The 13765-nt window shown below is 54.8% G+C and overlaps 2 protein-coding genes across 3 annotated transcripts in view; one reads left to right on the top strand and one right to left on the bottom strand.

Moving 5' to 3' along the window:
- Nucleotides 1–10955, top strand: part of TBC1D2B (TBC1 domain family member 2B) — an 89582-nt gene extending 78627 nt beyond the window's left edge. The window contains exons 11-14 of one of the 2 annotated variants that reach the window (XM_055556760.1): nucleotides 2022–2207; nucleotides 3856–3977; nucleotides 7753–7913; nucleotides 10880–10955. In XM_055556760.1, the coding sequence (XP_055412735.1) occupies nucleotides 2022–2207; nucleotides 3856–3977; nucleotides 7753–7913; nucleotides 10880–10944 (534 nt within the window). In that variant the 3' untranslated portion in view covers nucleotides 10945–10955. Of the gene's footprint in view, nucleotides 1–2021; nucleotides 2208–3855; nucleotides 3978–7752 lie in introns of both variants that reach the window. The other variant, XM_055556759.1, reaches the window with a different exon arrangement.
- A 1575-nt stretch (nucleotides 10956–12530) lies between these two features.
- The window catches only part of ADAMTS7 (ADAM metallopeptidase with thrombospondin type 1 motif 7), a 64465-nt gene continuing 63230 nt past the window's right edge, over nucleotides 12531–13765 (bottom strand). The window contains exon 25 of the mRNA XM_055556011.1: nucleotides 12531–12914. Within this exon, the coding sequence (XP_055411986.1) occupies nucleotides 12763–12914 (152 nt within the window). The 3' untranslated portion in view covers nucleotides 12531–12762. The remainder of the gene's footprint in view (nucleotides 12915–13765) is intronic.

Below are 13765 nucleotides of genomic sequence, written 5' to 3'. Positions count from 1 at the left end.
GTTTTTCAAAGTTTTAGATTCTCCTTAAAAAAGGATATTTTAAAATGTCATTTTAACATTGATCTAGATTGTTTCTAGTTGTTTTAGTATCTCAGTCATCCCAAGAATTCACACACCTTCTACCTTGACTGATAACGCGGGTGAAAGTTTGGCGGGTTTTCCGGGATCCATTCCTAGGAGCAGGCTTGCTGCAGGGTGTCTTCCTGTCTCCTGGGCGTTGCCGGATTGCTCTCCCAGGGGGTTGCACCAGTTCACACTCCCATCTCAGTCTGCCGTTCAGGGCACGCTAATGAGGCCTACATTTCCTGCGCAGCTGCCCTGTTCCTGGACAGCCTGGTTGTGGCCCGCTGTGCGCGGTTGCTTGCTCTCTTGTGCGGGTCTCTTTCTTCTTTGATGCTTCACTGCTCGCCGGTGGAGCGGTGACCTCACTGCACCCAGGCGGAGGAGCCTCGGCCCGGATCCCTGGTGAGCTGCAGTTGTCCTGCTCAAGATGCCCCCGGCACCAGTATGTCTCAGTCTCCCCAGCCCTCATTCCTGTGATCGGCCTCAGGGGACCACACTCTGCCCTCTCCATGCCCCTCTGGAGGCCTGTGTATTCCGAGCGCCCCTCCTCACCTCTGACTGCAGAGGGTCTGCACGGTTTACAGACGTTACCTCCATGTAGTTCCGATCTAGGTGCTCCTCCCCTCCTACCACCTCTCCTTGGCTCAGATTTTCATCCCCTCTGCTCTGGGTGTGGGGGGCCTCCATGGGCCTCCCCTTTAGCTCAGCCTCTGTTCCAGGTGGAGAGACAGACCTAAAGCACAAATCCAGCCCCATCACTCTCCTGCCCAAAGCCTCTTGATGCTTCTCCTTCATTGCCTGTTGCATTTTTCAAACATGAGTAGAGAAATCAGTATAGGGGGTTGGCAGTAGCGTTTTTCATCACATTAAGTTGAATAGACTAGAATTGAGGCATCAAAGTGTGTCCTACTGTGTGAAGTTAAGTAATGCTTGTGAAAGATTTGTTTCTGTTCGATGCAGACTGGGTGATGTTGACGTATGTTTTCTCGTGGGTCACAGACAAAGGCTGGAAAAGCCCCTGGCCTGTAGATGAAGTCTGACCCTCAGGGGCGTGGTGCCTCTGCCAGGCCGGGCTGCCTCCCTTACACCCCTTCTGCCCACAGTCCTGTGCTCCCCACTGTAGGGCTGGTCTCCCCCAGACTTGGACCCGTCTGGGGCTCCGTAATGCTCTGCAAACACATCTTTACCAAGCCCTGCCATGGCTGGCATAACAGTCCATACGCCTCCTTCCTCACTCATCTTTTAGCTCCTAGAGGTCAGGGCTGAACCCGATTCAAGCCTCTGCCCAGCACTGGCCCCTGCTTGACACAGAGCATGGAGAGATAACAGCCACCTATGTTGATAGGTATTTACCTGAGTCTCTTATAGTCTTCACAGAAGCCCTGGGAGAAAGAGACTGTTGCTGCTTTCCAGACGAGGAACAACTCTCCAGAATACATTGTGCCCAAGGCCACTCTGGAGTCAATGGTAGAGCTGAGAGCCAAGCTCAGGTGCTGCTGACTCAAGTTCTGGCTCCCTCACTGCCCCACCCAGCTAGTAAATACTTGGTGAATGGATGTGGTGATGCCACACTTCCTCTTGGGCCAGGGACTCAGGTTTGTGGCCTGTGTAGCTGCACCCTCTGTACTTCCATACAGATTAGCAAGGCTGAGGGCTCCACCGGCCCTGCAGCAGCTGTTTTCCTGGGGCATTTGGAGTGTATGAGTGGCTTCAGGCCATAGCACCCAGCACCCTGCCCTGTGGAGAGGATGACAGTCAGCGGGTACTCGGTGAGCACCTGCCGTGAGGTCAGCTGCTTCTGGGGCACAGAGCCCTCCGCTCTGGGGTGAGCCTTCCACGCATTTGGAATGGCTACGCCGCTGTGCATTGTGATGGGCCTGCAGCTCCCCGGGGCCCTGGATGACCCACTCTGTGCTATGGCAGCCCCCATACACTTCTCCCCTTTGCTCCCTCTCCAGGTGGACCAGCGGGTGTTCAGAGACCTCATGAGCGAGAAGCTGCCTCGACTGCATGCCCACTTTGACCAGTACAAAGTCGACTACACCCTCATCACGTTCAACTGGTTCCTGGTGGTGTTTGTGGATAGCGTCGTCAGCGACATCCTCTTTAAAATATGGGACTCTTTCCTTTATGAGGGACCAAAGGTGGGTCTGCTCACTGGATGATTCCATGGGCAGTGGCAGAGGCAGCAGAGTGGTTGGCTTAGCTGGGCCGTGCGACGGTTACCAAGGGGCAGAGTGATCCAGCACTGCGGGCCACCGGAGGGGTCGCAGGAGACTGCAGTCAGTTGCTTGTTCATCAGAAACGACTCTGTGCCCAGGGGCTTCGATGGTTTGCAATCTGAGCCTCAGCCTCTATCAAACAGCTGGCAGCATTATCCCATTGTATGGTTGAGGAGTTAGAGGCCCAGAGTGAGCAGATGATTGGGGCAGACTCAGGGGGCCAGCTTCAGAGCCCTACTGTTCACAGGCCTCCCACCCAGACTGTGTATGCTTTAAAAAAAATCAGTTTGTGAATAAGTAATACATGATAAACTCAAATCATATAACTCAGATTGTGCAGTAGAAAGGAGATTCCCAGTCTCCTAACTGTTCTTCTCAATGTACTGTATCTCTTTTTCAAGGTATTTGATATATATCTAAAATATGATTGTTCAATTTATTATTTATTGGAGATAGTTCCATGTCAGGGTATATAGATCTGGCTCTTTTTTTTTTTTTTTTTCAACTCTGCATAGTATCCCCTTCTCCAGATAAACCAGAAATTTACCAAATAGGCCCCTGATAATGGACATTCATCTTGTTTCCAGTCTCTTGCTGTTTCAAACTGTGCTCCAATAACTTCTTATAACTGTCTTTCTATAGGTACAAATGCATCCATAGGTTTAGTCCTAGAGGTGGATGTGCTGGGTCCAGGGTAAATCCAGAATCAAAAGACCCTGTAGTTTTCATTGAGAATGCCAAATTGCCTGCAGAAGGGCCTTACCAATTTCTGCTCCCACCAGCAAAGTTTGAGTGTGTATTATTAATCCCCTGCTGTGTCCAACATAATACATCATCACCTTTTAAATTCAGTCTGTCACTATTAAGAGTTCTCAACCAGGGCTGCAACAGTGTTTCCCACTGGGACACAGGTAGGGATGCTAAGAGAAGGATCACCTATTTAAACTCCATAAGTGTTGTTTTCTGAACAAGAGAAAATTCACATTGTTGCAGACCAGCCAACACCCTTAGATGTGGGTGAAGTAATTTGTTCCAGAGCTGCTAGAACTTGCAGAAGCACCCGGAGTCCATTTCCTCTGGCCTGAACACAGTGACCCAGAGACAAATCAGAAAAAAAATTTTTTTTTTCATTTTCTTCCCCATATTCAGAAATCAGTAATTCAGACCCTAATTTTAGTAGGTGAGATAAAAACTACCTCTGGAGGCAGAGCTTTTGAAGAAGTTTCAAAATCTTTTGAAGTTTCAGAATCAGAGGACCCTGGTTTTGATTAATTTAACATGTATTTCTAGTCCTGTATAGCTTATGGACTAGAACTGTGAGCTGAATATGGAGTCCACAAAGATTCTACTCCTTAAGGACATTTTTGATTTGGGCTGAAGTGTTGCTGAACGCTACCAGAGAGTTGAGAACGTTTTTCTATTGAGAATGGCAGGCACCTGAGGTCGTGCCTGAATGCCCCACGGCCCCCTTGCAGGTCGTGCTCCCAGGGCTCCGGCAGGTCTCCCATCCCTGGAGTTAGTGCCTGGAGCTTGGTGCTTCTCTCCTCATGGATTCCCTGTCCTTCTGCAGGTTATCTTCCGCTTTGCCCTGGCACTTTTTAAATACAAGGAAGAGGAGATCCTGAAACTTCAGGATTCAATGTCCATATTCAAGTACCTCCGTTACTTCACACGCACTATCCTGGATGCTAGGTGAGTCCTTGGGGGACCCCCAGATGTCCAGGAGAGCAGAGCCCTTGAGCTTTTATCCTTGACCCAATAAACATAAATCCTAGCAACCAAAGTACATCCTTCCTTGTCTCAGGAGCACTTACTGAGTATCTGCCACATAGCAAGCCCTCTGCCAGGCACAGAGGGTGGTGGGTGAGGAGCAGGTCCTGTCCTCGAAGAGCTCGTGAGGCTGTTCCAGCAGGGTTTGCTCAGAGCTGTGGTGAAGGGAGCCCGGGTAAACTGGGCTTGGTCAGGGCAGGGCCTGGGCCCACTGGGCAGAGGGCACCCAGGAGCCATGTGCAGGGCGTGACAGCACAGCATGTTTAGGGAGCTGCCCAGAGGCTCGGCCAGGGTGGGGCTGGCACGGCAGGATTGAGGCCAGGCCTGAACAGAGCAGGGTTGTTAAGGCTTTTGTAGACTCTCCCCAGGAGGCTGCTTCATCCTGAGTGTTGGGAAGTCCCTGCTGGTTGGACATGAGCCAGGCATATCTGGCTGGAGCAGGACTGGCTGCAGGAGGCCCAGGCTCCAGGTGAGAGAGGTGGTAGCCTGGAGTGAGGTGCCCCCAGAGGCAGATCTGAGTGGGCAGGTTGAAAGGAGTGGAGAGGGAATTTGGACTTGGAAGGGCCCTGGCTTTCTGGCCTGGGCAGCGGGTGGTCAGGCATCCCCGTCGCTCCACAAACACAGGGGGACTGTCCGGGCCACCCTCGTTGTCCTTGTGTCCCCTGAACCACGGTTCGCAGCTGCTCTGGCCCTGGCGGCCCAGGCGTGTTCACCAGAGGGTTTCTGTGGAGCTGCTGTTGGTTAGGCAAGTGGGGTGCACATCCTTGTGAACCACTGCTGCTGCTAAGTCACTCAGTCGTGTCCAACTCTGTGTGACCCCGTAAACGGCAGCCCACCAGGCTCCCCCGTCCCTGGGATTCTCCAGGCAAGAACGCTGGAGTGGGTTGCCATCTCCTTCTCCAATGCATGAAAGTGAAAAGTGAAAGTGAAGTCGCTCAGTCATGTCCGACTTTTCGAGACCCCATGGACTGCAGCCTACCAGGCTCCTCTGTCCATGGGATTTTCCAGGCAAGAGTACTGGAGTGGGGTGCCATTGCCTTCTCCGTGTGAACCACTGAGTCCCCGTTAATGTTCACTGCACAGAGGTGCTGGGAGCCATCTTTCCTGTATGGGAGTGGATCCCTGTAGCAGACTTGTGGCCTCATGAAAACCACAGGAGTCCTTTCACTGACAAACATTTGGAGTGTATTAATGTTCTTCAAATTGTTGACTGCCACCCATAAGAAGAACATTTTATCTCACAACCTGGGACACACATACTGGAGAGTCTGTAACTGGAACAAGAGAATTTGTTTGTTGAAATAGTTCAGTGCTTGGTACAGACCTGTGCTGTACCCTCTGATATTTTCTAATTACTCTGTGTATCACATATTTAAAATGCTCGTCATGACTCACTAAACTGACGCTTTGATCCACTGATGGGTGACCACCTCCTTGACAAACACCAGTTGCCCCTCCTAATGCTCACAAGAAGAGAAGGCGGCTTCTCTTCTTGGCCAATGTCATGAGAAGTGGTTGGGCAGCATCAGCCAGGAGGAGCTGCAGGGCACCAGTGCTGAGGGGTCCTGGGACAGCGGGTGTGTGGAGCCAGAGAGAGGGGCCTGAGGACCATTCTCCCCTGTGGTTCTCTTGAGTGAGGCAAGGGGACCAGGGAGGTGGATGTTGGGAGAAGATACTGGCTGGGGCCATACCTGGCATCCTTACACGTCACCACTGCTGTTAGGATCTTTTGCTTGGGAAGTGGGTTTTCAGATTTTATTCAGCCTTGTTGCTGTATCAACAGTGGGATATCCAAGGGGTGAACCTTGGGAGTATTCGTTAATCCCACATCCGGTCAAGACAACAAGAATGGTGTGAAGTGAACTTCACTCTGACAGCTACTGCATGTGGAGGGCATCCTACTCCAGCCCGGGACAACTTTGTGCAGGTTGTGGGTGATGCCCTGCTGGGTGGCAGAGACACAGGCGGAACTGGGACATGGTCTGTCGTGCATGCTCCTGCAGCGCCACCTGGTGAGTGCCTGCTGGAAGTCAAGGTCCCCTGGACCCAGAGTTCTTGACTGCAGCAGGGTCACCCCGGGGGTGTTGTTAGGACTGCAGATGCCTGCAGTGGAGCCCCACCTCTGTAGTCGGGCCCCAGTGCTTAATAAGCTCCCCAGATTAGCAGTCCCAAGGAGCAGCAACTGTGCAGTACACGGGTTCTGCAGAGGAGGAGGCAGGGAATTCCCAGTCAGATGTGGTCAGGGGAGGTGGGTAAAACAGGATTAGACCAGTCTCTGAGTCAGGACTCTTGGGGACCTCTCACATGCAAAGTATCGTCTTCTGAACTTAGCTGACACAGGGCACTTCTCATCTCTCAATTGGACCTTCCAGGCCCGAGGCAGAGTGGGGTGTGGTTTCCATGCTGCCTCAGGCTGCGTTAATGGACAGCAGTGACTGGTGGAGGCAGCGGACAGTATCAGTCTAATTTGGTTTTTCTGTAGCAAGGAAGGGCCTGGACACCTTGATTCCAGGTGTATGGAACCCGTGACTAACAGCTGTCAGAGGACAGGGGCTGGCCCTGCAGATCTGGATCCCCATTCCCGGCCAGCATCTGGTTTCACCGAGACCCTCACTGAGCTGTGGCTATGCTCCTGCTCACTGGCTCTAGAACACACTCTGGGAGCTCAGCTCTGAGAGCCAGACTTTCTGACCCTTTACCTTCTGGCAGGAGCATCGTCTGGCTTGGTGTGAGGCATGTCTAAGAAGTGGGTGTTTAAAAATATAAGAGGGAGGGATGCTAAGGGCGTGTCTTCTTACCTGTGTACCCCTTACAGTAAAACGGCCCACGTGACTGAGGAGCAGCAGGAGTGGATGGGGAGGAAGCTGGGGGAAGTCCAGTGACATTTCTGTTTCATCACAGCCTCTCTTGGGGTCTGTAAGAGTGTCAGGCCTTTGGTCCCTGCTGCTGGGGCCTGCAGGAGCAGGGCAGGGGCTGAGGGGTGGAGGAACCGGCTTCTGTGACAGTTGCAGAGGCGTGGCATGGTTAGTGCCAGAAGTCCATAGCCAGGCCTTGGGCACTTTCTAGTTCCGTTTTTACTAAACTGCTGGCCAATGGTAAGGGGCAAAACCCATGATTTTTAAATGTTTACTGTGGTGGGTGCCTAGACCTGGGGATAGTACGAAACCTATGAACTGCCCGCTTCTCCGTATGCTGCATCTCAATACCTGTCACACCACTGACTGGGCCTGACAGTTGTCCCCAGGTTTGCTGGGGCATCTGTGCGTCGGTTCACCCCGTCAGTTGATCCAGCAGCAGCGCCTTCCTGAGGGCGCCCCACACCAGGCCTCATGCCGGTTCTGAGGACGCAGAGGCCCACCACCGCTGAGCAGGTCCTGGTGCCCCCGGCGGCAACTCGAGTAAACCCATGTGGGAGGTGGCAGTGCCGTTACTCAGTGTACGGATGAGGGATTGGGGCCCGAACGTGGGGAGCTGCCCACGGTCCATGTCACGCGGGGAGCGTGTGGTGGAGCTGGATCCAGGCCGTCATCCGGGGCGCACCCTGCGCCTCTGTGTGGGCACCGGCCTCTGAGTGACATACCCACGTCAGGCCCTCTGCAGGGCGTCTGGGGTCCGCCTCCCCACGCCCCCAGGCCCCCAGGCCAGGCTGAGCTCTCTCCTGACCCCCTGATGCTCTGTCTCTGCCGTGTTCCACCAGGAAGCTCATCGGGATCTCTTTTGGGGACCTGAACCCATTCCCCCTGCGGCAGATCCGGAACCGGCGGGCCTACCACTTGGAGAAGGTCCGGCTGGAGCTGACGGAGCTGGAGGCCATCCGGGAGGACTTCCTGCGCGAACGAGACACCAGCCCGGACAAGGGCGAGCTGGTCAGTGACGAGGAAGAGGACACCTGAGTGCTGCCCCGTGCCCCCACCCAGGACGCTGCTCTCCTTGCAACCAAAGTGTGCCAAAGGGTGAACTGCAGAGACGCCTGCACTCGTTCCACATCCAGAATGTAACATCCGGGGTCTCTGGAAGTCTGCTGGGCAGACGTCCAAAGCCACACTGCACTTTCTCGTTTCCACTCGGGTCTCCTCTGTTTACAGCTGTCTGCATGCCACGGCAGATGGCTACTCCTGTCCCGTCATGCTTTCCGCCTGATCGGTACCTCACCAGGCTTAGAGCTGGCTAGTTTCAAGAGCCTGTTTACAGTATCTGTCAGCCGTGTTGATGTCTCTGCCCTTAGGAAACCTTCCATGTGCCGTCTGCCCTGTGGTAGCTCCTGTACGTAGTGGGTGGTTGTAGGCACTGTTTTGAAGGGTAGCCGTGGAGGACGCCCACCACGCCTGCACACTCCTGGGCCAGGGTCTGACTGCTTTGGGTGACATAAGGCTCGTGTGAAAGAAGGGATTTTCTTAGGAAAGCAAGTACAACCCTTGTTCAGAAATGGCCTGTGGAAAGCCCACAGATCTCATGCTGATGGCTTCAAGGTGCTGGCCATGTCCCACTTCTGGACTAGCTTCTGCCCTTTAACGCACAGCCTTTCAGACAGTAACTCCCAACCTGCTGGTGGAAGGCCTGGCTCTCCAGACACCCCATGCTCGCTCTTCTGCCTACACCGCTCCAGATGGGTCTGTGCAGAACCTTTCTTTCCATCTGAGAGTTGACCCTGGGCTCATTCTACACGTGTGGATGGGGTTCCAAGGAAACCGCGGATCATGGTCCTACAGAGCAGGCCCGCCCCTGGGCTGGCCTTGGTGGAGGGGATGCAGGGAGCTGTTCCGGGGGTGCTTTCAGGGTGGCGGTGCAGCTGCAGAGTGATTGCTGTCGGGCATCTGGAAGCCGTGGCTTCCTTGGGAACAGCCAGTGTGCTGGGCTGGGGTGGTGGGAGGCCCGCTGCCAGGGCCTGGGGCGCCTTCGTTTGAGGTCAGAGTTTTGGTGAGCCCTCCCGGGGCGTCCCCTCCCCACTGCCATGTTGAGACACCCTGTACTCAGCAGCCGTCCTCCCCTGTGGGGTCATCACCGACCACCGTCCCCAGGGTGTCAGGCTGCCCAGGCAGTTCTGGGACTTAGAACATGACCTTTCTGAAGGCCCGGAAAGAGGCTCTGTGCAAGGAAGATTATTTTTGCATAATCATTCTGTGGACCATCCCTGATGTATTGATGTGAGACTGTTTTCCTGGACAGTATTAGTCAAATAGGAAAGAAAAAGTTTTTAGTGGATTTTTTTCTTTTTTTACACTACCTGGAAAAAATTGGAAATAATCCTTGGTGGATATTAAACACACTCAGATTATTGAAGCACTGTAACTTGAAGAAGTGCTTTTTTTCATAAGCATAGTTTTTCTTTTCTTACTGTCACCCTTCTAGCAGTCTCATAGCCAGGACAGCATTTCAGCATATTAGACCAAGTTCCATTTTCTATCTTTGGTTAAGCTGGTGGGTTTGATTTTTCACCGTGTCTGGGGAGCTGGCCTCTATATGTGGGTATAAAAATGTATTTTATCATTGTTTTGGTCATCAGGAGCAGTTGTTTGAGGCCAGACAGCTCCAAGAAGTTGTCTTGTGAGTGGGTTCACTCTGAGGCGAGGCTGCAGCCTCACCGCTCTGCACAGACCCCCACAGGACCAACCACTGGGGCTGGCAGAGGCCGCCTCCCGCCTCTGCCGCCAGCCTAGGGGATGGCAGCAGGAGTGGGGCTGGACAGCGCCAACTTCCTTGAGATTTTAGTTTCCCCTAAGTTGATTTCCCCTGGAACTGTCACATCCTGGGGACTAAAATGCTGCCTTTAGCAATAGGCTTGTTTTGTCCTTCCTGCCTTGAAAAGACTTATCTTACAAGCACCTGGATTGGGCCCGGGCACCTGCCGTGTGTGGCTGAAGCCCCTGGTGCCGGCCGTTCCCCGAGCGGTCAGTGGTGTGTTAGTATTTCCAGGCTGTCACTGTCAGTGGCCAGGCAATGGGTATGGGAGAACAGAGAGAGGTCGTGGAGGGAATGGGCCGGGAACACTTGCTTGGAAGTTCTCCTTTCTGGAATAAAGCACTGGGTGTCCAGAGGTGGGAGAGGGACGGCTTGACCTGATTCCAGACTGGGGACAGGTTGTGGCCAACTCCTTCTCCACAACTGTAGGGGCTGTTCCCACTACTTCGAGCCAGTGCTTCCCTTCTCCTTGTGCCGAGGAAAGAGTAGCTCCGTACCCTCCCCTTCTGACAGGCGCTGCCTCCATCCCAGCCTGGGGCGGGGCAGCCTTCAGCCAGCTTCCCAGACGCACACACCAGGCCAGGGGAGCCACCCTTATCACACCAGGTGGGAACTGCCAGCTTTCATGTTGGTGAGTTCTTTGTTTTTTTATGGGTTGAACATTTGTTTATATTTTTGTATATTTTCACTACAGTTTATATTTTTATAGGCTATTTTTATCAAGGTTTTCTAGATTATGTACATCTATTTTGTATAACATGTTCTCTCGTGTGTATGTAAACCTGAGCCTCCCGAACCACTGTTCACGTCTGTACCCTCTCTGACCCCCCTATGTACACATGGGCCCACTTCTTACCCCAGGTAGCCTTGGGCTACCTGCAGTCATGCTGACAGCTGACCCACACCAGCCAAGACTGTTAATTGCTGGGAACGGCTCTGGCTTCTACATTATCTCGATATAGGAAGTACTCTAGGCAAATAGCCAGTCTGCTGTTGTTGTTTTAACTAAATGTTTGTATTACTGCACAAATCCCTACTCCTCACTTTGCACGCCGTTGCCTTCCTGCCTATGTTCTGGGAGGCTGGATGCCAGCCGTGGAGGACTCGGGGTGTTGCCAAGTGACTCTTTTCCTTCCATGTCCCAGCAGCTTCTGTGCTTATCTTCCAGTTAAATTTTGGAATTGTCCTACTAAAAGGCAAAATAAACTAATTTGTATAACATTCTGACTTGAAATGCAGTTACATTCACTTGTGAAGGGACTCAGCCCCAAAGGCTTGAAAAGCGGGGCAGGGCTTAAGTGGGAGGTGGGGGCGGGGGTGGCTCTCGACCTTCCACTGTGTATTTCTGCATCCCTGCCTTTGGTTTGCTCTGAGCAGGTGGGACAGAATGCCTTCAGCCCTGGGAGGCCCTGAAGCCATGTCCAAGCTGCAGTTGAGGGCTGGGAGCACAGGGTGGGTCAGGGATCAGGAGCCAGAGTTCCCTGTGTCCGGAGCAGCCCCTAAACCACCGGGCGGCAGGCACCCCTCCTTCCACCAGCGGTGACGTGCCCTGCCTGAGTCATGGGTTGTTTGCCTCCTGCCTAGGCTGACAGCTCAGGCCCAGCTGCCACTGGGGACGCCACTCCCCTCACCCCCCATCATCGGAAAAACACACGAGAATGATTAAGACCAAATGTCTTGCCACAGTGTGACAGCATGGGAGAGCTCCAGTAGATTCCCAGACAGAGCAGGCGAGGAGCTGGGGATTCTGCCTCCTCCCGAGACACGGATTCAGAGAGGCTTGGTGCTCCTGGGGTCACAGAGCACAACAGCAGTGCCCCAGCTGGGACTGGGACCAGCGCTGGCCCCTGCTCCCCGTCCCTTGTAAGGGCTTGCTCTTGCCGCAGTGGAAAGCCCTGGGAAGCCATTCCTCCAGAGCATTCCTGGAGCCATAGAACAGAATGTGAGTGGAGAAGGGGACAAGCCCCTTCCAGGAGCAGCACTCATGAGCAGACTGTAAAATGGTCAAGTCCAAGGTTCATGGTCAGAGGTGAGGGCTGGAGCCTGTTCAGGTCACTTCCTGGCCTTCTCCAGTCTCTGCACCCCTCACCAGGGCCCAGGACACACTTCAAAATACCTCGTGCCCATCTGCTCCCTGGTGTATTCACCACAGTCTGACTCCGTGGAACGAGGTGTGGCAGGCAGGGAGGGGCTGGTGTGGCAGGTGCTGGGTGGCAGGACCACGTGTCAACAGAGCAAGAGCCCAGTACCTGGGACTGGCAGTGAGGAAGGAGCCAGCCCAGCCCCGTCCCTGAGCATGGAGAAGATGAAAGAAAGGGCCATCAAGGGTGGGTCTGACCTGCCTGCTCCTGCCCCCAACCCTGGTACAGATGGACTTGACAGGTGAAGCCGGAGGGGCCAGGGATGTGTCCATGGGGTTCATTCCAGGGGTAGACCCTGCTGGTGACAAGATGGGCCTTGCTTCTTAAGGGGGTGTGGCTCAATCCCTGTGAAATGCAGGGGTCTGGAAAGGGTGGGGTGGGGGGCCTGAGCAGGGGGCATGAAGTAAGGGGTGGGACCAGCACCCCCTGGGCCTCTGCCAGGCTGTACCTGGTGTCCAAAAAACCTTCCCACCACCTGTTACCAGCACACACCTCCTCTAGAAGCCTGCCTCTGCTTTGACTTCCTTGAGCCTTCCTGTCCCCACGGGCCCCTCTCTCCCTGCAGACCTCCTAGAAGAGCAGACTGAAAAGATGCTCTCTAACCGTGGCAAGGGGGTGTTCCTCCAAGCCAAGAGGAAGCCAAGCTGCACTTGGAAACAGTAGATGCCTGTTTATTACGACAATAATAATAATAAATGTTATGCAAACTGTTAGAATAAAAAAATACCTTTTCTGAGAGGGAGGGGTCCCCAGCCTGCCAGTGGTGGGATCCCCGGTTAGCACCATTAGGGCGTGAGGGGCGGGGCTCCGCCACAGCCCATGCTGGGCGCTGAGGTCCGTGCGTCAGTCTGTCTGTGCGTCCTGGCCGCTGGGGGCCGGGGCGCGGGTCAGCGGCGGGCGACCCTCTGGTGGCCGCGGGAGGGGACACCGGGCGGGGGACAGGAGCGGCAGCACTGGGCGCGGACGGTGGGCAGCTGGCAGCGGCCCAGCAGGCGCAGCGTCTCACAGAAACCGAAGGACAGGCGATCGCGCTCACAGCCTAGGGGCACAGGGGGCGTGTCAGGACCTGCAGGCTGGGCACCCCGGACGCCCCCCTGCCTGTGCCAGGGGGGAGGAGCTTCCCTGAGATTTTACCTGGGCCAGCTCCCTGTCCCCAGAGACCTTAAGGAGACCTGCAGCCACCCCCAGAGCATCAGCCTGCTGTTTCTGGAAGGGCTCCCCTCAGCCTGAGGAGTGGATCTCCAGCTGCTCCCTGTCCCTCCTGCCCTTGGCCTGGACCCACCACCCTAGGACTGGGGAACTGGGCTTGCTGGGCTCAGGTATCCAGAGGAAGACCCTGAGACCCCAGCCCTGACTCCTCAGGAGCTCATGGGAAGCCAAGGAGCCTGCCACCCTTTCCGTCTCTGTGGACCCTGCGTGACCCCAAGGGCCTGGCACATAACTGAAGTCCCAGGGGCCTCCTGCCAGCCTATAGTGGCCTCTGCCCCCTACCCCTACCCTCTATCCAAAGGCACCTGTCCTGCCAGACCTCCCTGCCCCCTGGGCTGTACCCAGCCTCAGCCTCCAGGTTGCACACCGGAAGAGTCCTGTCAGCCAGGCCAGTCACTGAGGCCTCAGGAGAGGAGGTGTGACCTAGGCCGTCAGCCCATCAGCAGAGCCCAGGCCTCCTGAGGAGGGACAGATGGAGGCCGCCTGTCCGAGGCTGAGGCTGAGGCTTGGCCGGCCCTCCTGCCCCATGCTTATCAGAGCTATTTTGGGAGGCGGCTTGCTTCCAGCCTCCTGGCCTCGCTCCCGCTGCCGGTGACAGCCTCCAGCTGCCGCCCGGCCCTGCTCACTTCAGCAGACATCCCGTGGGAGGAGAAGCAAGAAGGCAACTGGCAGCCCTGGCCC

This window comes from Bubalus kerabau, chromosome 19 (genome assembly GCF_029407905.1).
Source record: "Bubalus kerabau isolate K-KA32 ecotype Philippines breed swamp buffalo chromosome 19, PCC_UOA_SB_1v2, whole genome shotgun sequence".
Classification (NCBI taxonomy): Eukaryota; Metazoa; Chordata; class Mammalia; order Artiodactyla; family Bovidae; genus Bubalus; species Bubalus kerabau.
Note: the sequence above shows the minus strand (reverse complement) of the source record. Positions and strands in the feature narration are given on the sequence as shown.